The sequence below is a fragment of the Callithrix jacchus genome, chromosome 13 (genome assembly GCF_049354715.1).
Source record: "Callithrix jacchus isolate 240 chromosome 13, calJac240_pri, whole genome shotgun sequence".
NCBI classification, from domain to species: Eukaryota; Metazoa; Chordata; class Mammalia; order Primates; family Cebidae; genus Callithrix; species Callithrix jacchus.
This window is the reverse complement of record NC_133514.1, coordinates 66,906,486-66,932,997: the sequence shown is the minus strand read 5'-3', so window position 1 is coordinate 66,932,997 and position 26,512 is coordinate 66,906,486. Positions and strand designations below refer to the sequence as shown.

The 26,512-nt window shown below is 41.7% G+C and overlaps 1 protein-coding gene across 4 annotated transcripts in view; it reads right to left on the bottom strand.

Moving 5' to 3' along the window:
• The window catches only part of LAMA3 (laminin subunit alpha 3), a 261,611-nt gene that overhangs the window by 122,504 nt on the left and 112,595 nt on the right, over positions 1–26,512 (bottom strand). Inside the window, exons 13-21 of one of the 4 annotated variants that reach the window (XM_078347895.1) lie at positions 15,504–15,641; positions 13,203–13,249; positions 11,821–11,920; positions 11,076–11,128; positions 10,743–10,848; positions 9,548–9,647; positions 5,644–5,800; positions 3,046–3,178; positions 886–1,028 (exon numbers count right to left, since the gene is read on the bottom strand). In XM_078347895.1, the coding sequence (XP_078204021.1) occupies positions 886–1,028; positions 3,046–3,178; positions 5,644–5,800; positions 9,548–9,647; positions 10,743–10,848; positions 11,076–11,128; positions 11,821–11,920; positions 13,203–13,249; positions 15,504–15,641 (977 nt within the window). The remainder of the gene's footprint in view (positions 1–885; positions 1,029–3,045; positions 3,179–5,643; positions 5,801–9,547; positions 9,648–10,742; positions 10,849–11,075; positions 11,129–11,820; positions 11,921–13,202; positions 13,250–15,503; positions 15,642–26,512) is intronic. The other 3 variants (XM_035270754.3, XM_078347896.1, XM_078347897.1) reach the window with 3 other exon arrangements.

Here is a 26,512-nt window from a genome sequence, read left to right as displayed (position 1 = left end):
TTAAGGGACCTGCTTAAGATTTGCTAACATGGTCAATAAACAGGGTTGTGCCAGAAGGAAAAGCTTTGTTTTCCACTCTGGGAACATGAACCAAACTTTTCCCTAGGACTTTATTTTGAAAAGACCTTCTATGAAGTAAAGCAGACCTTAAAGCACACAGCAAAGAGGGCTGTCTCAGAGAGCAGGTTTCACCCTTCCAACTCCCCACGGCTTCTCTGTCTGTTCTATTAGGTGTTTGCAGACACAGCCTTTCCCAAATAAAGGGTTCTCTGTTGTAGGCAATCTGTTTGGTGAGAATAAACCTGTGTGAGGTTTAATGCAGAAGAAAGTGGAGAGTGTCAGGGAGAAGCAGTGGCTCCTGTAACCTCTTGCTTCTCTTTCCACCTTCAAGAACTTTACTGAAATTCCTATCTTCTTGTCTTCTAGGTTCTTCTTACTTGGTTCTATACAATCTCCAGGCAGGCTTATTTTTTTAGATATACTTCTGACTCATGCTGGAAAATCCCAAACAAGCTTTGGAAGGGTGAAGCCACATGCTCATGATGGCTTTGAATTTGTTCTGATAACTTAAGAGTCTTCATGACACATTTTATGTGTGTGTGTGTGTGTATATATATATATATATATATATATATATATTTTTTTTTTTTTTTTGGTCCAAGAGAAGCTAGCTGGAAGGATACAAAAGATACTTCAAGTTGGTTCCTATGTCATTTGATGGCAAATGTCACTACAGCTTCCTCAGGCTGGGGCTGAATAATTCCTGTCTCTAAAACCACCAATGACTTTGATATTTTATGATTGCTGTGGATTACAGTCTTGGATGGAACCATTTTGAGGTAGGAAAAATCCCACAAGAGCTCTCCATTCGGAACCAAGTCTTACCAGAAGGACTCCTTCTGCCTTAATACAAGCAACCCATATTCCTGGGGTGATTGAAAATGGGTCTGCAAACCCGTTTCCGGGGACGGTGACAAGGGCTGGCTCCTTACTCGGCAGGAAGGTGATCTCTTTGCTTTGAGCAGCACCTATCAGAAATACAAAGAACTGCTTAAGGCCCTTTTCTATCAGTCAGTGTTATGATTTTAGACACTCAGTTTTGAACATTCAGTTTACATCTCAAACAGTTTAAGATGATATGTACTGATCACATTTACTGATTTTATCTTTAAAAATTGTACTACACAAATGCATATGTATTAAATAGGCTAAAGGATATTGATAAGATTTTAGCAATGCTATCTACACTGGGATTATAAATAATTGTTTAACTTATTAATATATTAATACTCACAAACAGTTTAGGAAAGTTCCTTGCATATAGTAAGTGTTCAATATATTACATTAGCTACTAAATTATTTTTTCCATTTTTGTTTGTACGTGATTTTTTTTAAAGCCAGCGTCTCACTATGTTGTCCAGGCTGGAGTGCAGTGCTTATTCACAGATGTAATCATAGCTCCTGACAGCCTCAGACTCCTGAGCTCTAACAGTCCTCCCACTTCAGCCTCCCGAGTAGCTGGGACTACAGCATATGTGATTTGTACATTTTAATCTTTGAACACGCATAAGAAAAAGCTTCACTCTCTGTTTTCAGGACAAAATACATTTTCTTCTGCATTCAACAAAAGGAGGACCTTCTGCAAGAGATTCAGAAAGAAATAAACTGTTGCACCTGAGTTCAATTGACACTTTTTCTTCCAAAGAATTATATTCTCCAAATCCTTGTGTACACTCTTGTTCTACAAAAACTGATGGGGGCCTACTATGTGCCAGGCTTGGAACTAAGTTCTGGTGACAAGGCAGTAAACGCTAAGCAGGGCCTTTGCTCCCTGCTGGTGAGGACAGGAGAAGTGAGGAATAAGGACCAGCAGACAGAAGAAAGTGGAGAATGTGGCCCAGTCTGGACAGTGGTATTTGGGAAGAGGCACAAGTTATTACAAGACACAACATAACTGGGGCTCCCAACTCAGACTTAGGGGAAAGGTGTCCGGGAGGTCAAGGAAACAAAGCAAAACAAATTTCAACTATCTGAGTTAACAAGGGCAAACTGCTGCTGTTATTGTCATTAGGAGGCAGAAGAGCCTGTTAAGAGTTTGGAGTCTGAAGACTTTGTCTACAAACATCCAGCTGTGCCTGGCAATTGACTAAACCTTTCAGCTCTGTTTTCTCTTCAACTCTCTTCCGTTTGCAAAGTTCTTATGATGTGAGGAAATGGGTGCTGAAGTGCTCGTAAATGACGAAGTAAGCCTGCTAGTTCTTTCTATGGGTTAAGCAACCTCCAGCCATGCAAGCTGGGCTGACACAACTTGGAAATGCCATCATTTCTTTCCTCATTCTGAATGAACCATGGACACTTGGCAAAGATGGTACACATCTTGATCCCAAATTAGATTTCCATTGGTGCCATTTTGTGTCCTTATAAAATTCCAAATGCTTCTTGGAATCTGTTTCCAGGACAGGTAGAAGCCCTCAGACCTTGAAGAACACACCTCCAGGACTTCTCTCTGCCTGTGGCGAGGTTGTGCTCTCTTCTCTTGTCCCTCTGACCTCGGGAATTTCTCGCCCCTGAGTCAGGTCTGCAGCTTCCTTCTGGAGCTCTTTTGGGCTTTGTGCTTTACAGAATTCGTAGGAAAAATCCCTATCCCCATTTCTCCTCTGACTATTTGGTTGGTTTGAAACAATGGAAGAATTTAGGATGGCAGGCCAAAGTCTCTCAGGTAACACCGAAGAGGTGACACCCGCTACACCATGAATGAGTTATAAATTAGCTCTGCTCAGTGAAGACATCATAACCCATGGGGTTCAGCCAAGGTACACAGGTGGTTATATCTATTTTTTAAATGAGAGTTAATGACAAATTTAATAGCAAAACGTAAGCGATTGTTTAGGGAATGAACGGTAATAAATGACAGGGTACCCAGAGAGCTGTCTAACCAGACCATGAGCCAGGCTTGACATCTAAGGGTGATCAACTTTGTGAAAATCAGAGAAAGTGTTTCACTACTTATTTCTTAATTGAAAAGAGGCTTGAAATTTTACCTACTTGCCTTACCCCAGGATGGATAAATAGTTATATGACCAGATACTGCTTCAGTTCCAGGGTTAACGTATCTCAGAATAACGCGAAACAAGGAGTGATTTGACTCCCCCACATTCAATGTTATTCTTACATCATTCTGAAAAACACCGAAAGGCCATAAAGCAAAAAAAAAAGAAGGTTAAAAGACATATAGCCAAACAGTGACTTTATTCTGTTCAAGTGTCACTACTGAACTTGTAATGTACACACACACATACACACACACACACTCAGTCAACAAGCACCGAACAACTTGTGAAAGATGGAAACAGGCAAACCTAACAATGAATTAAAATCACTTACAATCAAAGTTACAGTGAAAACGCACTCCCTCAGCAACTGAGATCCTCTTTTGACCTTTTTGTGATCAGGCAGACAGAGCGGAGTATTAGATGGACTAGTTTAAGAAAGCCACAGTGACGGAGCAGCCACCACTGGCTAGGAAAAATAAAAAGGCAGAAGAGAAGGAAAGCAGAGTGTGTTATTTCACACCCAGAGAGAGACTGCTTCAGAGTGCGCTGCACATACATAAAGTCTAAATGGTCACAGAAACCAATGGTGTCCAGGGAAAGGTTAAAGACTCCAAATACAATCATGGCAACATCTGCATGTAACTAAAATACGCAAGGGAAATGATGGCTTTTCAACCTAGAGGGGTCCTGTGGTTCCCAGGGCTTGGGCTCACACAATATTCTGTACACATTGTGGAGCCTGGGCTCTTGGGGGAAAGAGTAGACTATTTTAATTCTGAACCACTGACTATATGTCCAGTTGGGCTGTGGCCCAAGGAAACTTCATGAAACTTGGAAATTCCCAAATCAGCAGTTCTGTTGGTCTTTCCCCAACTCCTTTGGTTGAAAGGAAGGGAATATCTGTTAAGGGAGATATTGGTGACAATAAAGACTGATTTTGCTTAGAATCACTTGCTCTGGAAGCAGGAGCTATAGGTTACCCACACTGAGGAACTCCTGCTGACCCTCACAATTTGTCTGAATTCATCTCGAAGTGTTAGTTTCAGGTGGAAAATAAATATGCAAAAATGTATTAGGAGCAAAGTGAAGTAAGTGGTGATCCTGGGGACACCACCAAGGTCCTCTGACCAAAACGACTTTCTCAGAAAATGTGTCATTAGAGACGACTTCGTGTCCGCCAGCTGTTCTTTCAAACTGTAAGCACTGGTGGGAAGGTACACATTTTGCTTGGGTTGTCAGTCATTCACATCCTATTATGACTCAATGGAATTTATCGCTGTTTTTCTTAATAATGAAGTAGTATCAGGGAACTAGAGAAATTAAATAACTGTGTTTAGGGATAGGGGGAAAGAGTGAAGTGTCTTAAAATCCTAGGTACTGTTTCCAAACGGCAGCTTGGATAGGGGACTTTGGCCAGGCAAAAAGCAGCGTTAAAATCAGTGCGGGGTGAGGGGGGCGGGGCGGTTGGGGCGGTAGGAGAGAACTGTGGTCCTGTCCCAGCTTCTCTATGGGCTGACTTGAGGTAGCAACAGCAAGTACCAGTCTTGGGTCTGCTAAGGACAAATACTGTGTTATCATGATTGTCAATTTATCTCTCATATTCTAAATTTTGAGGTTGAAGAAATCAACCTCAAAAAGAAATTCTGAGGACAAAACTATGCAATGACTATATCTATACAGAATTTTTTTGTCTTTGTCAGAGTTTGCTCTTGTTGCCAGGCTGGAGTGCAATGATGTGATCTCGGCTCACTGTAACCTGCGCCTCCTGGGTTCAAGGGATTTTTCTGCCTCAGCCTCCTGAGTAGCTGGGATTACAGGTATGTGCCACCATGCCCACCTAATTTTGTATTTTTAGTAGAAACAGGGTTTCTGCATGTTAGTCAGACTGGTCTCAAACTCCCGACCTCAGGTGATCCACCTGCCTCAGCTTCCCAAAGTGCTGGGATTACAGGCATGAGCCATTGTGCCCGGCCTACAGAATTTTTTAGTTATAAGTAGCAAGACGTATAAGTTCTGAAGATAAATGAAGAATGTGTAAATTCCCTTACTCATTCTAATACAAAGCCAAGATAGATGGATACGGTAGAGAAGAATGAAGGAAAGAGAAATATGGGGAATGAAATAGTACTAACACTCATTATTTATCTTAGCTTCTATGTACATAGCAATTCAAAGTTTAAAAAAAAATCAACCAAAAATTAGGAACACTAGCTTTATGGGAATTACTTAAACTGTCTCATTTTTGTTTTCCACAAATGGCTTTAAAGAAAACTGTCCCTCACATTCTAGTAGAGCCTGACGTCGTCTCCAGAGATAAACACTGTTTTTCTTTAATTCCTGATTTTCTGATTTGGCAATCAAATTAAAGTACCAATGAACTATGAAATACACATATATACTTATCAGTTAATATACAGCCCTACCCCAAACCCCAGGTTTAACCTAAACTCCACTGCCAGCCCATAATATAGAGAAAAAGAACCCTGGAATGAATTCTGGGAACAGGTCCCCTCTCGGGGGCTCACTGAGACTGCCATGGGGAAAGATCCGGGCCACGAGGCCAGGAAGATGCTTACTATGGGTTGCACACCTGTACTGAAGTCATCTGGGTATATCCTCTCCAGCTAAACTCAGGAAATGCCAGGGGATCAAATCCAAACCGAAGGTCTCTCCCATTAGGGGTGGTGCCGTCTTCAATCTCATACTTCATATGATACAAATCTGGGAAATAGTAGTTGTCTTCAGGCCTTTCATAAACAAAAAATAAACGCATAAACACATACAGAAAGTTAGGTCCATGGATCATGTGAACATCCTTTAATCGCAATAGTTACTACTGAAAGAACTCTACCACATTGACAGAGTACATTAAATAGAGGACAAATGAGAGATCTCCGGCTCTTTCTCTAAATTACTGCTTTCACTCACATAAACATTCACGTAAAACACACTCCACACCTAATTCCAAGCATTAAGATGAGAAAATCATTTAGCCCAAGCCATAGTGGTAGCATCCTTTAATATGTTCTAAATAGTTCCCAGCAATTTAGCAAAGTCAAATTAGATTACCGTTTATTTATTTATTCAATCACTCATTCATTCGTATACTCATTCACTCATTAAATGAATATTAACATCTACGTGCTAGGCACTCTTGCTAAGCACCATAGGTAGAATGGTGAACATGACCTAAAATATTTCATATGCTAAATTTACAAGTAAGATATATTTTTTCTCTATATGTATTTTTTTAATCATTAGAATGGCTCTTCTGTGCCTTGTTTTCTCTTAAACTGTATGCCTATTAATGAATTCTTTTCAAGAGTTCAGCTGTGGTAGGCACAGAGAAATATCCAAAATATTCCAACATTGTGTGGCATTTAACAAACTACTTAAAGTTCTCAAAAAAAAAAAAAAAAACACTTTGCCAATCCAGTCACAAGCTGGATTTAGTGGGTTTAATGCCATAAAGATCAATTTGTTAAAGGAAATAAAAGGCCATGTTCCTATACTGCAGGTAGAATTAGGAATGCTTACAACTTTTCTGGAAGCAATTTACAAAGATCTTTAAAAATGTTCATTCACATCGACTCAGTAATTCTACCTCCAGAAATCTGTTCTAAAGAATGATTTTGTAGATAGTCAAAAATTAACATAAAATAATGTTTAAAACAATGAAGATTTGGAAACAACATAAATGTACAATTATGAAATAAATTATAAAAATAATATGCCCATTTAAAATGTGAAGACTAATGATAATAGGAAATATTTATAATATGATGTGAAGAAATGAATGTGAATTATGTGAAAAAATAGAATGCTAATTTTTAATTCATAGACAAGGTCTTGAAAAAAATACACCAAAAATATTAAAAAGGGGTTATCTCTGGGTAGTGAAATGAAGATTTTTCTGTCTTTTTACTTTGATTAACTTATTAAAATTTGTTCACTGGACATATATTACATTTATTATCACAAGAATTATTTAGAAAACAAAGTGAATGTGAATTCTTTCTACACTTGTTAGAAAATCTAAAAATACTCTGATAAAATCACAAGCAAACGTGTGGGGGATTTGGTACAAAAGGATGCAAGATTGTCAGGTGGGAGACGAGGTGCTTCAGTTTCCATACTGCTGGTTTGCTAGGCTTTATTTCAGTTATCATTTACCACTAAATCCAAGGACGTACTCTAAACTTGCAGACGTATGTATGTGTGCATGTATAATGTGAAAAGTCTTGCCTCAGGCTGGGTAATTTAATTCCTATTTGGTTGCATTATTTTATGCTGAAAATCAGTCAATTACCTACATAGTTGGAAGGAGAAAAAATGTTGGCTGGTGATGTAGGGGAGAAGCTCACTTTATCAACACCAGGGTGGAGCAAGGTGAAACACAGGTGGAAATGCTTTTCTTGTTTGTTTTGTTTTTTAAGATGGAGTCTCACTTTGTCATCCAGGCTGGAGTGCAGTGGTGTGATCTTGGCTCACTGCAACCTCTGCCTCCCGGGTTCAAGCGATTCTCCTGCCTCAGCCTCTGGAGTAGCTGGGATTACAGGTGTGCATCACCACGCTTGACTAATTTTTGTATTTTTAGTAGAGACAGTGTTTCACCACGTTAGCCAGGCTGGTCTGGAACTCCTGACCTTAGGTGATCCACCTGCCTGGGCCTCCCAAAGTGCTGGGATTACAGGCGTGAGCCAGGAAAACGTTTTATGCAGGTATTTACAAAGCTCCTCTGGTCCATGGGGAGGCTCACTGCTCTTCAGGAAAACAAACCTACAGATGTGCCTTCTTCACAAATCTTTTACTCCAATCACTCATGGTGACAGCCAAGTAGAAAGACTGAGGCTGGGTTGCTCTTTCTTTTTTTTGATTAGAGACAGGGTCTTACTCCGTTACCCAGGCTGGAGTACAGTGGTGCAATCATAGCTTACTGCAGCCTCAAACTCCTGGGGTCAAACTATCCTCCTGCCTCAGGCTCCTGAACAGGTAGGACTACAGGCATGTGCCACAGTGCCTGCCTAATTGTACTTTTTTGTAGAGATGGAATCTCACTATGTTGCTCAGGCTGGTCTTAAACTACTGGCTTCAAGCAGTTGTCCCACCTGGGTCTCCCAAAGTGCTAGGGTTACAGCTTCCAACCATCACTCCTAGCCTGCTCTGACTTTTAGAATTCAAATGTTGGAAACATTGAGAGAAAAGAGAGAATCACCTTGCTAAATACAATTTACCTTCATGACATAAAAGATTTCTTTGTAAATCTGTTGCTAATACAAGTAGTGAAAGTACCTGAGAGTTAGAAGTTATTTTTCGTCCCTCAACAGAGGAAAAATCGGATGAAACATCATGGTTTCAAAATATTTATAAATGGCAAAATATAATGGCTTAAGAGACAGAACAATACCATCCATAGTTCCCATAGTTCCCCAGTCTCAATCTCCACCTCATTCCCTTGCTCCTATAGTTCATTGTCACCTTCTTCTGCATGAGACAAAGCACTTCTTCCCCACTTCTAAACTTTTTTTGCCCCTACCCTCACTGCAACCATGGGGAACAACTTTGGCCTCTCTACTTCCTCACTCCTGGGTCCCAAGGGGGAAATAGGAACTGAATCTTATTAGCCCAGGCACCTGGGTATGCTGCACTGCTCCCTCTTATTCCCTCTCTTATTGGCCTAAGCACCTGGGTGTGTGGCACCACCCCCTCTTATTCCCTCTCTTATTGGCCTAAGCATCTGGGTGTGTGGCACCGCCCCCTCTTATTCCCTCTCTTATTGGCCTAAGCACCTGGGTGTGTTGCACCGCCCCCTCTTACTCCCTCTCTTATTGGCCTAAGCACCTGGGTATATGGCACCGCCCCCTCTTATTCCCTCTCTTACTGGCCTAAGCACCTGGGTATGTTGCACTGCCTCCTCTTATTCCCTCTCTTACTGGCCTAAGCACCTGGGTATGTTGCACTGCCTCCTCTTATTCCCTCTCTTACTGGCCTAAGCACCTGGGTATGTTGCACCGCCCCCTCTTATTACCTCTCTTATTGGCCTAAGCACCTGGGTGTGTGGCATCACTCCTCGTATTCCCTCTCTATTGGCCCAGGGACCTAGGTATGTGTTCCTTCCTCCTCTTATTCGCTCTGTCCCTGGAGTGGGCCTATCTGTGGGCTCCTGCTGCTCCAACTTGCACATGGAGGTTGGGCCCTGAGAACCCGCCTCATGCTTCCAGCTCTGGTCTTGCCCACCTGCTTTTTGTACTTGTGGGAACTTTCAAGTTAACGTGCTCCATAGTCTACATAGTGGAACAGGCTTATGGGCAAAGTGATCTCCTGTTTTAAACAACTCACACAAAAGTGTCCAGAGTTCAAATGACCACAGGACAGCTTCTCCTGCCCTTAATCTGTAGGGCTGTTTCTCTCTTCCCCAGAGTGTAGCACAGGCAGGAATGTCTAAGAATGTCTTCCACACCATGAACATGGGAAGAAGCCTCCCGAAAACTCACCACTGGCAAGCCTTTCCCACAACATGCTCTCGGCACTGGCACACCCCGGAGGCCCCACTGCACACGGAGGACAGCGCCCCACCGATGTCACACTGACACCCTGAAAGCCAGGAAACGGCAGCAGTTACCCCTTAAACCATCTCCACACTGAGTGCCTCCCCCACTCTATGAGAAGGGAAAACAATGAGCCCAGTGACATAGCACCTGCCTTCCTTCCTCTGCCACATCTATCTGGCCAGTGTTTGAGGTCTAGGAAACTCCCAAACTAAAATAGTGTGTCTGCACTTGGAAATCAGATTCGACCCCAAAAACAAAAACAAAATTAAAATGGGTGTCTTTCCAAAAGTCTGCTTCTAAGTTGGAGGCAGCTACTGTAGGCCAGCTCAAATGCTGTTGTCAGTGCAAAAACGACGGCTGCCCAGGGGTAAACACACTTTAGAAACAGTGCTGTTATAAAGGCCAGGTGCTAACCAGGGGCTGAGCCAGAGATTCAAGAGAAGCCCTGCAGGGCAACTGTTCCTGCAATTTCATTATTTAACACAACGCTGTCTCTAAAAATCTGATGCTAGCATTTTTGATAATATATCTTTAAAATTATCAAACCTTGATTTTATTTATAAAACTAACAGATGCCCTCCCATCCCAATTATGCTTTTTATGATTAAACCCACAGTGTGCTGGTAGAAGAGAAGCAGAAACGCAGAAACAGCCTCACTTGCAATTTACTAGTTTCAGTGTAATGAATGTTTGGTCAGAATGCTTCAGGGCCATTCCATCAGGAAGTCTGTATGAAGACAACACACTCAACCAGGTGCGGTGGCTCACGCCAGTAATCCCAGCAATTTGGGAGGCCAAGGTAGATGGATTACCTGAGGTCGGGAGTTCAAGACCAGCCTGACCAACATGGAGAACCCTGTCTCTACTAAAAATATTTAAAAATTAGCCAGGTGTGGTGGCACATGCCTGTAATCCCAGCTACTCAGGAGGCTGAGGCAGGAGAACCGCTTGCACCTGGGAGGCAGAGGTTGAGATGAGTGAAGATTGGGTCATAGAACTCCAGCCTGGGCAACAAGAGCTAAACTCTACCTCAAAAAAAAAAAAAAAAAAAAAAATGACAAACTCAGAAGAAATGTCATTTCGACCATCTTTGTCCGTCAACACTGTGCTTTGCTCAGGGCCCGCTGAACTTATTTACCTTGACACCCAAAGTAATTGCTCTTTTCCAAAGCAAAATATCCATCTTCACAGGTGTCACAGGAATCGCCACCCACATGGGACTTGCAGTGACAGTCACCATCTCCCTGTAGAACAATGAGCCAGATGACCATATTTGATACAATTACAGAATTCACTAATCTTCAAGATTGAAAACTGGCTCTTGGATCATAGGAAGCAGTGTAGCCAGGATCTGGAAAGGATTCACATGCACTGCAGGATGAGAGAGGTACTAACACATGCCCCCCAGAAACCCCACAAGCGATTGCTACAACATTCTGCTGTTGTCACATGAAAACTCAGCCCACTTTACCTGCCTACACTCTCCAGTTCCACTCACTGTTCCCGCCTGATGGCACTGGCATTCTGTGGAGATAAGAGAGCATCCTTGAACCAGGGGGACACAAAAGTGGTTGGCTGTGGGAACATTACACACCTGCGACACAATGTGTACAATCAGCCTTGCCAGCGCGGTTCAACAGAATGAGAGTTTTCATCGCTGAGGCCTATAATTGGACTGCTTTCTGAAGCTGGCAGAACAGACCAATCCAGACTATCCATCTACAAAAAGTAATGGCTAGTTTATGGCTGCTCCATGACAAAAGCTGTAAAATCATGGGAGTTTTTAATGACTCTAATGCCGAGGTCATTATTCATATGCATGCATGAAAATACACTCTATTCAAGGTTATTCACTACATTCTGAGTTAAAGGTACTCAGTGTTTTTAAGTCCTTATACTGGCTTCAATACAAGACTAACATTAAGGTTAAAGCAGAAAATGTAGATTATAAAAACAAGGACGTAAAAACCATTTATCAATAGCTGCCTTCTTGAACAACAAAATACATACAGAAACAGGATAGCAATCCCTGCTGAGATTTTGAAAATGACAGAATTTCTGCCAAAAGTGGGGGGGGGGGACATAAAAACATTACGTAGAATCTTGTCAAATTGAAGTGATTCAACAAATAGCTCTTTTGTGGGTTTAGTCACTGAGGCAGAGAAAATTAAGAGGACATTACAATATAGTAAAGTACGACATATAAGGAATCCTACCTGAACATCCATTGGGATTTTCTTTGTCCAGATTCCAATACAATGGTTTGCAGATGCTGCAGGTAGGACCTTCAACATGAAGCTTGCACTGGCAATACTCCTTTGAATGAAAATCAAACAAACATTTGACTTCTTGGAATTGACGTGTTTTCAAACATGTGCGTGAGCAAAGACTTGTCACAGAAATATATTTTGGTCATGAAAAGTAATTAAGTGTATCCAGGGGGGAAAAATACTGGTTTGATTTCAACAGACTGCTAATTGCTTTTGTTTATTTTTATTCATTTATTTGTTATACATGTAATCCACACTTGTGGTTAAAAAGAAATTGGAAAATATGGAGAAGGAAAATTTAAAAATCACACTTATTTATTACACTGTCAGGGTCTGTTGATACTGTTACAGTATAGACTACCAATTTACAAAGAAAAATGTCTGAATATTCAACATGTTGAATATAAGCAAAGAATTGTTTATCTGGGAGTGCTTCTGTAATAAGCAAGGTTCATAGCCTTGGGTCAATCAGGGCTTATAGTAAGGATGGCAGAACCTCTTTCACTCCATCCATTCTGTGCCTGCAAGTCAGCATCTCTAGGCACGGAGGCCAAGAAGACAGACAATGTCTAAATTATCTTAGAAAATTGTTCAGAATAGGCCAGGCATGGTGGCTCATGCCTGTAATCTCAGCACTCTGGGAGGCCGAGGCAGGTGGATCACCTGAGGTCAGGAGTTTGAGACCAGCCTGGCCAACATGGTGCAACCCTGACTCTACTAAAAATACAAAAATTAGCTGGGTGTGGTGGTGCATGCCTGTAATTCCAGCTACTTGGGAGGCTGAGCCAGGTGAATCGCTTGAACCTGGGAGGTGGAGGTTGCAGTGAGCTGAGATCATGCCACTATACTCCAGCCTGGGCAACAAGAGTGAAACTCTGTCTCAAAAAAATAAATACATAAATAAATAAAAATAAAATTGTTCATAATACCATGGTATTGTGCTTGGAATAAAATAAAATAAATTGTAATTATTTTGTATACAGCCAACTTTATTTAATGTGTCCTTGGCCACTGATTTTCTCAATATTATTAATTATGTTTGCCAGACTTATGGGCAGGGCTCCACAGAGGCAACACCCTCTGAGTAACCTACAAATCTACAGAAGAGTTCAACTCTAAGACTCCAGAGTAACAAGTTTAACTGAATCTTATTCTTTTGTTTTTGAGAAATAAATCACAAAATCACATACCCACTGTGAAAAAGAACAATGACCTCTTTAAGCAATTTAGCCTTGGGTCTTATTTTAATTTCAGGAAGTGTCCACACTGTTACTCCTTAGTATGTATCAGCATAATACAGATTGACCACCCTTTTATAGTCTACTTACCAAATTGGAGTTGACGGTACCAGCTGGGTCACAAGCACTGCTGGAACCTGAATATGATTTAGAAATGTTTAAATCATCGGGTAGTTTGTTTTTCTCTTTGTTTTGATGTTTCTTGTATATTAGTTTTGTTTTTGAAAATAGTGTATCTGCATTTATATTTTCGATAGATGTGTGGCAAAGACTTTACGTGCAATTCATAGTCAGGCATCTTGAACGACATTTATGGTAGTTAATCCCCAAATTACCTTTTGTCCCTGAACACATCTCTACCCTGTCTACTCATGACAGTTACTTCTAATTGATGATGGAGGAGGATATGAGGGAAAGATTCTAAAATTTTGACCATCATTAGTATTGTCCAGAAGAGGGCAATGTTGTACCAAGAGATTTTTAATTGCTCATTTAAAAGAAGTTTGAGAATTTCTAAGTACATCTTTAACTATCACACCTCCTGGTTCCCACCTGTACTGAAGTTATTTATAAAATCAATCGTTTTGTTTTCCTGACTTAGTATATAGCACTGTAAACCAAATATAATCTCTCTTCACTAAATTGGGATCTTGCCATGTTTCAATATTACAGTTACACAGTGTTTGAACTGGGTAAGTCTGTTCTGAGATTGGTTTTTCAAATCATTTAAATAAATCCAGAATGGAATCTTGTTTCCTTACAAATTGTTCCTTAGCCTTATTGCCTCTGTTTCCTCTTTGTTTCTGTTTGCCTCAGCTTCCTCTTGTGATTCTCATTCTCTCTCTCACCCTCCCTCTTTTTTGAGACAGGATCTTGCTCTGTCTCCCAGGATAGAGTGCAGGGGCACCATCATAGCTCACTGCAGTCTCCAGTGCGTGGGCTCAACTGATCCTCCCACCTCATCCTCCTGAGGAGCTGGAACTACAGGCATGCATCACCACGCCTGGTTATTTTACAAAATATCTTCTAGAGACAGAATCTCATTATGTTGCCCAGGCTGGTCTCCAACTCCTGGCCTCAAGCAATCCTCCCACCTCAGCCTCCCAAAGTGCTGGGATTATAGGCATGAGCCACCCTGCCCTAACCTCTCTTTCTTTTCTGATGTTCTCCTGCACCCCACATTTTTCCGTAACACTCAACACAAACTTCCAGCTCTTTGTTTTTTATGCCCAGCCTCAGGTTCCTCTCTAGGACACAAACATTGTCATCTAGCCCTGGGATGATTGTGGCTGCTCAGCTTCTCTGCCTGGCAGCCACAGCACTTCCTTCTGCTCCTGGGGCTCCTGGAGGTGAGCAGACCCATGCAGGATGCCCTCGCATCCTATGGACCTTCAGGCCTTCGGAAAGGCAAACACCCCCTCTGACTGCCTGCCACAACTTCCACCCCCAAGGAAACCTGCTCTCCAGAGGATTCTGGTTAGGAAGATTCTAGGAAATGAAGTCAGCCCTGTCTTCAAGGGTCGGGAAGGGGTCTGAGAAACCACATTCTTTTGATGGAAAATCTGGGTCAGGCTTTCACAAACACCTCTTCACAGTAGCAAGAGTCCTCCAAAATTGACAGTCGGGAGCTACTGGTCTGCTCTCTGGCTGCACACACCAAGAAGCTCAGGGAAATTTGTGGACATCTCATTTCTGTCCCCTCTGCCACGGTACATGGGCAACCTTCAATCTCTCATATTAATGGAGGGACGAATACCAACCACATCCCACAGCTGCAGGCATGGTTTTCATCTCCCCCTGTCAGCGCACTCTCTCCAAACTGCATAGACTCCAGTGCATGCCACCCGCCCACCTTGCGCAACACCCAGGCTGAAGTGGCAATGACATGGTCCCCAGAATGCCACAGGAGGAGAGAGGACCAAAACACAGCCAAGGCCCTGCTAAGGCTGCTGGCAAGGGGAGTGGTTAGAAACATGACAGTGCTGCCAGCATTAGCACCACAAGCTGAGGGCGAGAGAAGGCATGATGCCTTGGGGCAGAAGACAACAAACACTTGCTTCAGCTCAAAGGAGTCACCTTTGCCACAACACTATCTGCAGAAAACTGACATATGAACCAATAAACACACATTTATGGCACATGGAAATTTACATTCTTTTTAGTTAGAAAAAAAATCATTTCTGGATTTTTCTGAGGATACATATATGATATGTATATCATATGTTCCCCCAGACTTGAGCTGGGGAGGAACCAGGCAGACTAGGTCTGTGAAAGCAGGATGTAGAGGTGGCCAGGGGTGAGTCTGCGGGGGATTTGCAGGCTTCTCTGGGTGGTTGGCTGCACACACTTCAGAGAGGAACCAGCCCTCCAGCAATATGCTGGCTTCCCTACCTTGGCAGTGGGGGAAATCATAGGCTCCTGAGAGACACCTGTCACATCGCTGTCCTGTAACCCCTGGCCGACATTCACACTGTCCAGTCACTGAGCTGCAGGGCGTCTGGTAGGATCCCAGGGCTGAACACCAGCAGGCTGGATGAAAGAATGCAATCAGACTCAGGCGGGGGTTGCAGGTATGGGAAGGGGAAGAACCCTGTCCCAGATCAGAGCATGAGGGTGTAGCAAGAAAGACCCAAATGCAAGCTCCAGCTCCACCTCTTATGAGACCCGGAACCTGAAACAAGCCATTCAACTGCTCTAAGCCTCAGTTTCTCCTTCCTTAAATGGGAGTGATACTAGCTTTTATTTGATAACTTGTTGTGAGGGTTGCATAAGATAAAACTTAAAAGAGCTGGGGACAATGCCTATCATAGCGAGCACTCAGTAACTGCTAGTTTTTATTGCTGCCATGAATTTCATATTCAGAAAGATTTCCAGGTGCTGGGTGATGGTTTTGGGGATTCTGCTCACCTAGGGAAACTGGCATTCATAGGAGGAGGAAGCAGGGAACAACTGACAGGGGATATGACTCACTGGAGGGCCACTTTAATTCCATATCAAGTGCCAGCCATTCCAGGCCAGATCAGTCTACAATTGTCCCATTCTTCTCTGTCCTCTTCTCTTTATACCTATTTTCTCAAGGTCTGGTGTAGTTAAATAGTGATAGAAAAAACTGTGCAGGCAACATTGAAATGGATGGGAAAGGCATCCTAGTTTCCTCCCTCCCCCATGTCTGCACCTACCCTCCAAGCTGTTACCATGATCTTTGGCTAAGTGGATGAATATACATGCGTGGATGGAGAGAACAGATGCTAACCATTCATTCTCCTTTTGGCCCCCTTCTCTCTGGGTCAGGTCCTACCAGCCTCTGAGACTAGAATTCTATGGGCTGGACTTGCACAAGGTCATCCCCACTTGCATTGCAAAAACCCTGCTTCTGGAAAGGGATGAGCAGTGGAAATGACCTGACTGACTTCTCCAGCTGAAGAGTTCTACATCTTAAGAACTGAAAGAAACTAAATCTCATTGAATCGCATTATTACATGGTGAAGCTCAGAAGTTAAATAGCATTTCTAGTCTCCGGCAAAGGGCTTCAGTCTTTGGGGTCAGACACATCTGGATTCCAGTGCCAGCTGTGCCACTTAACAGCCCTGCAATCATGGCTAGTTGCTTAGCTTCTTTAGGGCCTCACTTTCCTCTTCTGTAAACTGGAGCTGATAATAGCACCCGCTTTCTGAGGTTGTCTAAGAATCACCAGCAATAAGACACTGAGCATGACGGTTGCAGAAATGCTCAGGAAATGTTCATACTTATCAACATTATTATTTTAATGACCTAAGCCCCCCAGTGCTTGGGAAGGTGCTCTTTACACTTTCCCATATGGAATTAATGAAATTCGATTAATTAGTTTATCTGATTTCCAAATTTATATCCAGTGTAGGCAGTAAAAGATACATCCTTGTTTGCAAGATTTCAAAAATTCCATGCTAGTTGGAGCCTTGAGAAAGAAAATATTCATAAGGTAAAGCCCCAATCTGGTGATTTGTTTCCTGGTAGCCTTGGAATCTAAGCCTTGGCGCATGGGGCCCCACAGGGATGAGACCATGCTGTCTTCATATGTGCTTTTTAGTAAATAATAGTGAATGACAGGATTTGCCTGAGTTGCCATTGGACACATGAAAGAAACTTTCACTGATGGAGGGGAACTTGGCTAGTTTACTCACTTACTAAGTATCCGGGAGTTTCAACAGGTTATATGACTTGTTCAGAGAGACACAATTAGTTGCAGACCCAGAGAATTTACTATCATTTCACTTTCCTATTTTATAATCATCCATCTGGCAGACACTGATTGAAGGCCTACTGTGTTCCCGCAGTACCATGGCTAGGTGTTGAGGTGGAGGTAAATACAAAAACACGTATAGTTAGCCTTCCATATCTATGGGTTCCACATCTGTGCATTCAACCAAACACAGATCAAAAGTATTCAGAAAAAAACACAATTAAAAATAACAAAAATAATACAAATAAAATAATAATGCAATGTAACAACTATTTATATAGTGTTTATATTAGGTATTATAAGTAATCTAGAAATCTAACGTATGTAGGAGGATGTGAGTAGTTTATTGGCAAATACTGTGCCATTTATGTCAGGGACTTGAGTATCCTTGGCTTTCGTTTTCCATGGGTGGTCCTGGAATCAATCTCCTATGGATACTGGGAGCTGACTGTATTCCCTGATCTCAAAGAGCTAAAAACCCAGAAGAACTACGGGATGACTGACATAGCACAAAGCACCCCCACAAGATACTACCCACTCCATACAAAACATGCCTAATCCTCCCCCAGGTACTGGCTGACAGCAGGACAAACACTCAGATCTCCTACTGCCATTTCCATCTGTCTTCCTTCATGGCCCAGAGTCCCACCTGGCCTGTCTGCAGAGGTTAAGTCTCTACTTAGTGGTAAAATTCTGAGGAAATGTTCTAGGACCTACAGTGGTTAATTTTGTGTCAATTTGGCTAACTATGTTACCAAACTACCGAACACTAGTCTACATGTTGCTGTGAAGGTATTTTTAAGATGAAATTAACATTTAAATTAGTAGACTTTGAGTAAAGCAGATTATCTTCCATCACTCCAGTGGGCCTCATCTAATCAGGTGAAGGCCTTAAGACAGAAAGACAGATGTCCACCAAGGAAGGAGGAATTCTGCTTAAAGACGGCCTTTGCACTCAAGCTGCAAGATCACCTCTTAACTATATCTCCAACCTGTTAGCTCTCTTGTAGATTTTGGACCTGCCAACCCCTACAACTGTGTGAATCAATTCCTTAAAATAAATCTCTCTCCACACACACACACACACACACTCACACAATATATGTACATAGATAAGCAGATAAGATGTATTACTATCTATCTATCTACCTACCTATCTATCTAGAGAACTCTGAAGAGAACAGATTTTGGCACCAAGAGAAGTATTCTTGGAGGACCAGAATTTTTTTTAATTCATAAATTAAACACAGGCAGGGTCTGACTGTGTTGCTCAGGCTGGTCTCAAACTCCCGGACTCAAGTGATGCTCCTGCCTTAGCCTCCCAAAGTGATGTGATTATAGGCATAAGCCTCCATGCCCAGCCAGGAACAGAATTTTAAGAATAAATTCTCTGAATTGGTTTGGGGGTTTCTGGAATTGGTTCTCTAAATGACTAGATTTAGAGGCACTAATGAGTCTATTTCCAATAGTGAAGAAAGCACTGAGAGTCATTGGTGTGATGTGGTAATAGAGATACCCAAAAATATCACTATTGGATACTCCTAATCAAATCATTATGACAGGCAAGGTTCTCAGTGACCATGTGTTTCATAACATAGAACATTTTTGTCAAATTAATGGGTATAATGAGCTTCGCTAGTTGCTCTTAATTGGGCTGGACAAAGTAGGAAAAGAAAAGGAGTTGAGGGATTTGAATTCCCACTCAGATGCAGCATAAATAACCTGAAAGTATCTTTGTCTTCCTGGAAAGAAATCCATATCTCCTACAGCCTCAGAGCTGAGACTGCAGAAAACCAAGAATTCTCATCCTGTGAGTGTCTGAGCTGCATGCAAGTTAAATTCCCAACCTTGCAGAGTATCTGCTGTTAAAGTGAGGGCATAGATTGGAAAGAAATGGGATTCCGAAAATTGGTTTGGGGACGTATGGGAAAATCACGATGAAGATGGGGACACTGAACCCCTAAATTCCAATGAGTCTTCCTGGTCAGAAGAAGTACCTGCATCCCCTCCCATGTTTGACCAGATTAACCCTGCTTTGCCTGAGAAAACTGTAATGACCTCCCCTGAGGGAGGTTATGGAAGACCCTTCTGATTCTCCTCAGGACCCACCCCCATACCTCTTTCCTTATCAACTGATAACTGAACTCAAATCTCAGCGAGCCCTTAAAGGTGAGGTACCAAGTATGACCCATGAGAAGGTGCACTACACTCCAAAAGAACTACATGAACTTCCAATTTAAACAGACAGCAATTTGAGGACTATCTGTGAGAATAGATGTTAAGGGTGTGGAAACTGCTGCCATGGAACTGGAAAAACTAAGTGCAATGGGGGGTGGCAGCCAAGTGGCGGCAATAAACCACCAAAAGCAAGGTGGGTGTGGTTACCACAATGGCAGTGGAGTTGAAACAGCAATCAGAATACTGGAAAAACCCAAATGTCTATTAACCATTGAGTGAATAAATAAAGCATCTACTCAGCAATAAAAGTGAACGAACTATTGATACACATATCAACATGTATGAATCTCAGAATAACACTACCAAGAGAAGCTAGGCCAAAACAGAAGAGTATATACACTGTATAATTCTACTTACATAAAATTCCAATCTCTATCAACAAAAAGCTGATAAGTTATGCTGTCTGGCCTAGTACACTTTTGTAAATGCTTCATGAATGATTTAAAAGAATACAAATCCTCTAATTGTTGAATATAATTACTTTATTTCCATTCTTTTAATTTTTTTTAATTTGCTAAAAACAAAAAAACAGAATAGTCTGACTCACAGAAACCTATGCTGACTAGTTGATCATGGTATTCCTGGGAGTGAAATAGATGGGAAGTCAAGCAAATCCTGACTTGCTTTGCAGAAGAATTCTAGGTCAAATGAACAAGTCTAATTTGAAACATAAAAATAGAGTCATGTCCCCTCAGTCAATTCCCAGACCTGGGCTGGTTTACAGACTCAGAACTCTTTGAATGAAGGGGATAGATACTAGGTACTACTGTGGAAGAACTCCACTCCACTGCCAAACCTTTATAAGGTAAACCTGTCTCCTAGCCTTTTTCAAAGAGACCTTTGGCCTTTTACCAAGGTGACGGTATGCTGGCAAAAAGGAAATAATCAGATCTTTTTATTCTTTTATTGTTGGACATCAGCTCTAAATTGACACTAATTCTAGGAGACCCAAAATGTCACTGTGGCACTCTAGTCAGAGTAGGGGTTTATGGGGGTCAGGTGATCAATGACGCTTTAACTCAAGTCCATCTTATAATGAGTGCAGTGGGTTCCTGAACTCATCCTGTAGTTATTTCCCCAGTTCTGGAACTCATAACTGAAATATACATCCTCAGCAACTGACAAAATATTCACATTGGTTCCCTGACCTATGGAGTTAGAGTTATTATGATGGAAAAGGCTAAGTGGAAGCCATTAGAACTGCCTCTGCCTAGGAAAACAGTACAACCAAAGGCATGCAGGGGTGGTGATTCCCACTGCTTGCCCACAATGCATCTATTTAGCATTACAGAAAATAGGTGGACCTTGGAGAACGACAGTAGATTATTAAAAACTTAACCAGGTAGCAACTCCAATTGTAGCTGCTATACTAGATGTGGCTTCATTGCTTGAGCAAATTAACATATCACCTGATACCTGGAATGCAGCTATTAGTCTGGCAAATGCTTTTTTCCTTCATATCTTTTAGTAAAAACCAACAAGCAGATTGCTTTCAATTGGCTAGGCGAGCAATATACTTTCACTGTCTGTATTAGGCTATTCTTGTGTTGCTATAAAGATATACCTGGGCTGGGTAATTTATAAAGAAAAGAAGTTTAATTGGCATAGTTCTGCAAGCTATACGGGAAGCATGGGGCCAGCATCTGCTTCTGGTGAGGGTTTCAGGGAATTTATAATCCATGGCAGACGGTGAAGGGGAGCCAGTACATCACATAGCAACAACAGAAGCAAGGTAGGTGGTGGTATCACAAACTTAAACCAGATCTCAAGTGCACTCAGAGAGCGATCTCACTCACCATCAGGAGGACAACACTAAGCCATTCATGAAGGATCCAATCCCCAAGACCCAAACACCTCCCACCAGGCCCCACCTACAACACTGGTGATCAGATTTCAGCGTGAGGTTTAGAGGGGGCAAACAGCCAAACTGCATCACTGTCCTACATCAGGGATGTATCAATTTTGGTACTCTGTCATAAATCAGGTCGCAGGGATATTGATCACCTTTCCCTTCACAAGGCATCACATTGGTCTAATAACAGATGACTGGATTATGCTGTCAATTATGCTGACTGGAGATACTGAGCACGAAGTAGCAAATACTCTAGATTTATTGGTAAGACATTTAGATGTCAGAAGGTCAAAATGAAATCTAATAAAAAATCAAGAGTCTTCTCCCACAGTTAAATTTCTAAGGGCCCAGTAGTGTGAGTCCCAGAACAAAGGAAGGCTATGCAGCAGGTCCAGGCTGCTGTCCAAGCTGCTCAGCCACTTAAAGCAGATGACTGAGCAGATCCAATGATGCTTTAAGTGGCAGTGGCAGATACGGATGCTTTTGGGAGCCTTCAGCAGGCCCATGTAAGTGAATCACAGTGCCGACCATTAGGATTCTGGAGCAAAGCCCTGCCACCCTCTGCATATAAGCCATCCTCTGCAGACAACTTCTGTTGAGAAACAGCTTTTCACTTTCTACTGGGTCTTAATAGAGGCAGAAGGTTTAATCATGGGCCATGAAGTCACTCTATGATATCAGCTGACCATTATGAACTGGGTGTTATCTGACCCATGAAGCCATAAGTGGGGCACGCACAGCAGCATTCCGTCATCAAATGGAAGTGGTATACATAAGATTGGAGCCAAGCACCCTCTACACAAGTGAGCTATGCAAAGAACGCCATGCTCCACACTCCTGCTACATTTCACATCTACAGCATCATGGGGAGTTCCTTGTGATCAGTCAACAAAGAAAGAGAAAACTTAGGCCTGGCTTAGACCAGGTACTGCACGACATGCAGGCATCACCCAAAAGTAGCCAGCTGCAGCACTTTCGTGCTTTTCTGGGACATCCCTGAAGGACAGTGGTGAAGGGAAATCCTCCTCACAGTGGTAGAACTTTGAGCAGTGTGCTGGTTGTTCACTTTGCTTATAAGGAGAAATGGCCAGATGTGAAATTACAAATTGATTCTTGGGCTGTGGCCAATTATTTGATTGGATGGCCAGGGACTTTGAAGGAACATGATTGAAAAATTGGTGACAAAGAGGTCTGGGGAAGGGTCTAAGTGAAAACCCTCTCTAAATGGCTAGGAAGCATTTAGAATGCTCTGTGTCCTCTGTGAATGCTTCCCAAGTAGACAGGAGGATCCGTTCTGTCGATACCGGGCAGCCTCTGTCCCATTCACTTCTAATATTGTCCAATGGGCTCACAACAATGTGGCCATGAGGGCAGGGATGGAGGTTATTCCTGGGCTCAGCAAAATGGACTTCCACTCACCACAGCTGAGTCCCCAACCTGCCAGCAGCAGAGACCCACACTGAGTCCTCAATATGGCACCATTCTGCAGGGTAGTCAGCTGGCTACCTGGTGGCAGGTTGATTACTTTGGATTGCTTCTATCATGGAAGGGGAAGTGCTTTGTTCTTACTGGACATGTACTTGGATACAGAAATTCCTTCTCTGTATGCAATGCTTCTGTCAAAACTACATTTGTAGACTTACAGAATGTCTTAATTTACTGTCATAGTATCCACATAGCATTGCTTCTGATCAAGAAACTCACTTCACAATAAATGGAATGCAGCAATTAGCCCATAGTTATGGAATTCTTAATCTTACCACTTTCCCCACCATCCTGAACAGATGGCTTAATAAAACAGTGGAATGGCCTTTTGAAACCTCAGTTACAAAGTCAGCTAGGTGGCAGGACCTTACAGGGCTGAAGTCTGGTTCTCTAGAAAGCAATATCTACTCTAAATCATTGTACAATGTATGGTTTCTCTGATAGCCAAGATTCACGAGTTCAGAAAGCAAGAGGTAGAAATGGGAGTGGCATCACTCACTATCAACCCTAGTGATTCACTAGCCTCCAATCCCAGCCATCTCCTGCTCTGGTGGTCTAGAGGTCTTAGTTACAGAGGAAGAAATGCTTCTACCAGGAGACATGACAATCATTCTATTGAACTGGAAGTTAAAACTGCTACCTGGTTTCCTCATTCCTCTGAATCAACAGACAAAGATGGAAGCAACTGTGTTCCACTAATTACCAAGGGGAAAATGAACTGCTCTTCCACCATGGAGGTAAGAAAGAATATGTCTAGAATATAGGAGATCACGTAAGGTATCTATTAGTATTACCAAGTCTTGTGACTAAAGTCAATGGCAAACTACAACCCAATTCAGACAAGACTATTAATGTCCTATACCCTTCAGGAATGAAGATTTGTGTCACTTCAGTAGGTAAAGAACCATGAGGTGCTTGCTGAGGACAAAGGGAATCTGGAATGGGTGGTAGAAGAAGGTAGTAACATATACAGTTTGAGTATCCCTTATCTGAAATGCTTGGGACCAAACATGTTTTAGATTTTTTTAATTTTTTCAAATTTTGAAATATTTGCTTTATACCTGATTGGGTATCTCAAATTTGAATATTCAAAATCCAAAATTTTCCAATGAGCATTTGTTTTGAGCATCGTGTCAGCACTCAAAAAGATTTGGATTTGGGAGCATTTTGGACTTTTGTATTTGGGATGCTCAACTTATACCAGCTATGACCATGTGACTAGTTACAGAAATGAGGACTGTAATTGTAATGAGTATTTTTTCCTATTTTGTCATGAATATGTTTTTTCTGTATATGTGTGTGTTATAGGTATGTGAAACAAAAATCTTTGTTTTTCAACTGAACAGCAAAAAATCAAATAATGTGATTTAAAAGTGGGCAAAGGATAAGAATAGACATTTCTCAAAAGAAGACATGCAAATGGCCAACAAGTACATGAAAAAATGTTCTACATCACTAATCATCAGGGACATGAAAATCAAAACCACAATGAGATATCATCTCCAGTCAGAATGGCTATCATCAAAAAGACAAAAGATAGCAAACGCTGGAAAGGGTGTGAAGAAAAGGAAACTACTATACATTGTTTGTGGGAATGTAAATTGGTACAGCCATTGTGGAAAACAGTATGGAGGTTTCTTAAAAAACCGAAAGTAGAATACCATACAATCTAGCCATCTCACTTCTGAGTATCTATCCAAAGAAAAGGAAATTAGTATGTCAACGGGATACCTATGCCCCCAGAGGTATCTAAAATGCAGAAAACATTTTTCTTTCAACATCTAATTTAGGTTCAGAGGGTACATGTGTAGGTTTGTTAGTTATATGGGTAAATTTTGAGTTGCTGAGGTTTGGTGCATGAAACCAAAAAATCACCTAGGTACTGAGCATAGTACCCTATAAGTTTTTCAGCCCTCACCCGCCTCTCATCCTCCTCCCTCTAGAAGTCCCCAGTGCCCAGTGTTTATTATTCTCATCTTTATGTCTATGTGTAGTCCAACGTTAAACCCCCACTTACAAGTGAGAATATACAGTATTTGGTTTTTCTTTTCCTACGTTAATTTACTTAGGAAAATGGCCTCCAGCTGCATCCATGTTACTGCAAAGGACATGATTTCATTCTTTTTTTATGGCTGCATACTATTCCATGGTGTATAAGTACCATGTTTCCTTTATCCAGTTCACAATTGATAGGCATCTAGATCGAATCCAGGTCTTTGCTATTGTGAATAGACCTGTATCCCCATGTTCACTGCAGCATTATTTACAATAATAAAGATATGATATCAACCTAAATGCTCATCAACAGATGAATGGATAAAAAACTGAGGACTATATACACAGTGGAATACTATTCAACCATAAAAATGAATGAAATCCTGTCATTTATGATGTCCTGGCATTTATGTCATCACATGGGTGAGCCTGAAGGACATTATGTTAAGTGAAATAAATCAGGGACAGAAAGATAAATTCTGCATATTCTCACTCATATATAGGAGCTTAAAATATTTGAGTTCATACAAGTAGAGAAAGGCACAGTGGTTAATCGAGGCTAGGAAGTGCAGGATGAAGGACAGGGAAAGACTGCTTAATGGATGCGAAATGACAGCTAAATAAGAACACATTCTAGTGTTCCCTAACACTGTAGGGTGAATGTGGTTAATAACAATTTAGTGTATATTTTCAAAAAACTAGGAGAGGATTTTGAATGTTGACAAAACACAGAAATGATGAATGTTCGAGGTGACAGATATGCTAACTGACTTGATCATTATACACTGTATCCATGTACGGAAGTAGCACCCTGTACCCCATAAATAGGTACAGTTATTATGTGTCAACTAAAAATAAAAGGAAGGTCATCTTTTGTTTTCTTCCCTGTCTCATCTCCTTATCATTCAACCTGAGATGTACTGACTTGATACCACAGCATTGAAGTTACAGGATTTCTAGGGGAAGCTGGAACATCACCCGAGGACTTCGTTTCCTCTTCTCGGGAAAGGGTTAGTGCATTTTCAATTGTATACATGATAGTTGCATCATGTTAGGCAGAATTGTGTCTTGGCATACTGTTTATTGATAATTAAGTATGGTTTCAAGAAATACATGTGAGTGCCAAGATGGCAAGGCAAGGATTAGGGTTGGCTAATTTTACATGTCAACTTGACTAGGTTATGATGCCCAGATGTTTGGTCAAATGCCAGCCTAAATGTTCACTGTGAAGGTATTTTTTAGATGAGATTTACATTTAAATCAATAGTCTTTGAATAAAGCAGATTATTCTCCATTATGTGGGTGGGCCTCATCCAATCAACTACAAGTCTTAACACAAAAAGACTAATGTCCCCTGAAGAAGAGGGAGGGATTTGTCTCCAGACCGTCTTTGGACTTGAGCTGCAGAATCAACTCTTTTCTGGGTCTCTAGCCTGCCAGTCAACCCTACAGATTTCAGACCTGTCAGCCCTCACAACAGTATGAGTCAATTCCTTAAAATAAATTCTCTCATTCATTCTCTCTCTCTCTCTCTCTCTCTCTCCCCCCATATATACACACACAACTCTGATTGGTTCTGTTTATCTAGAGAACCCTGGCTACTACAGGCTT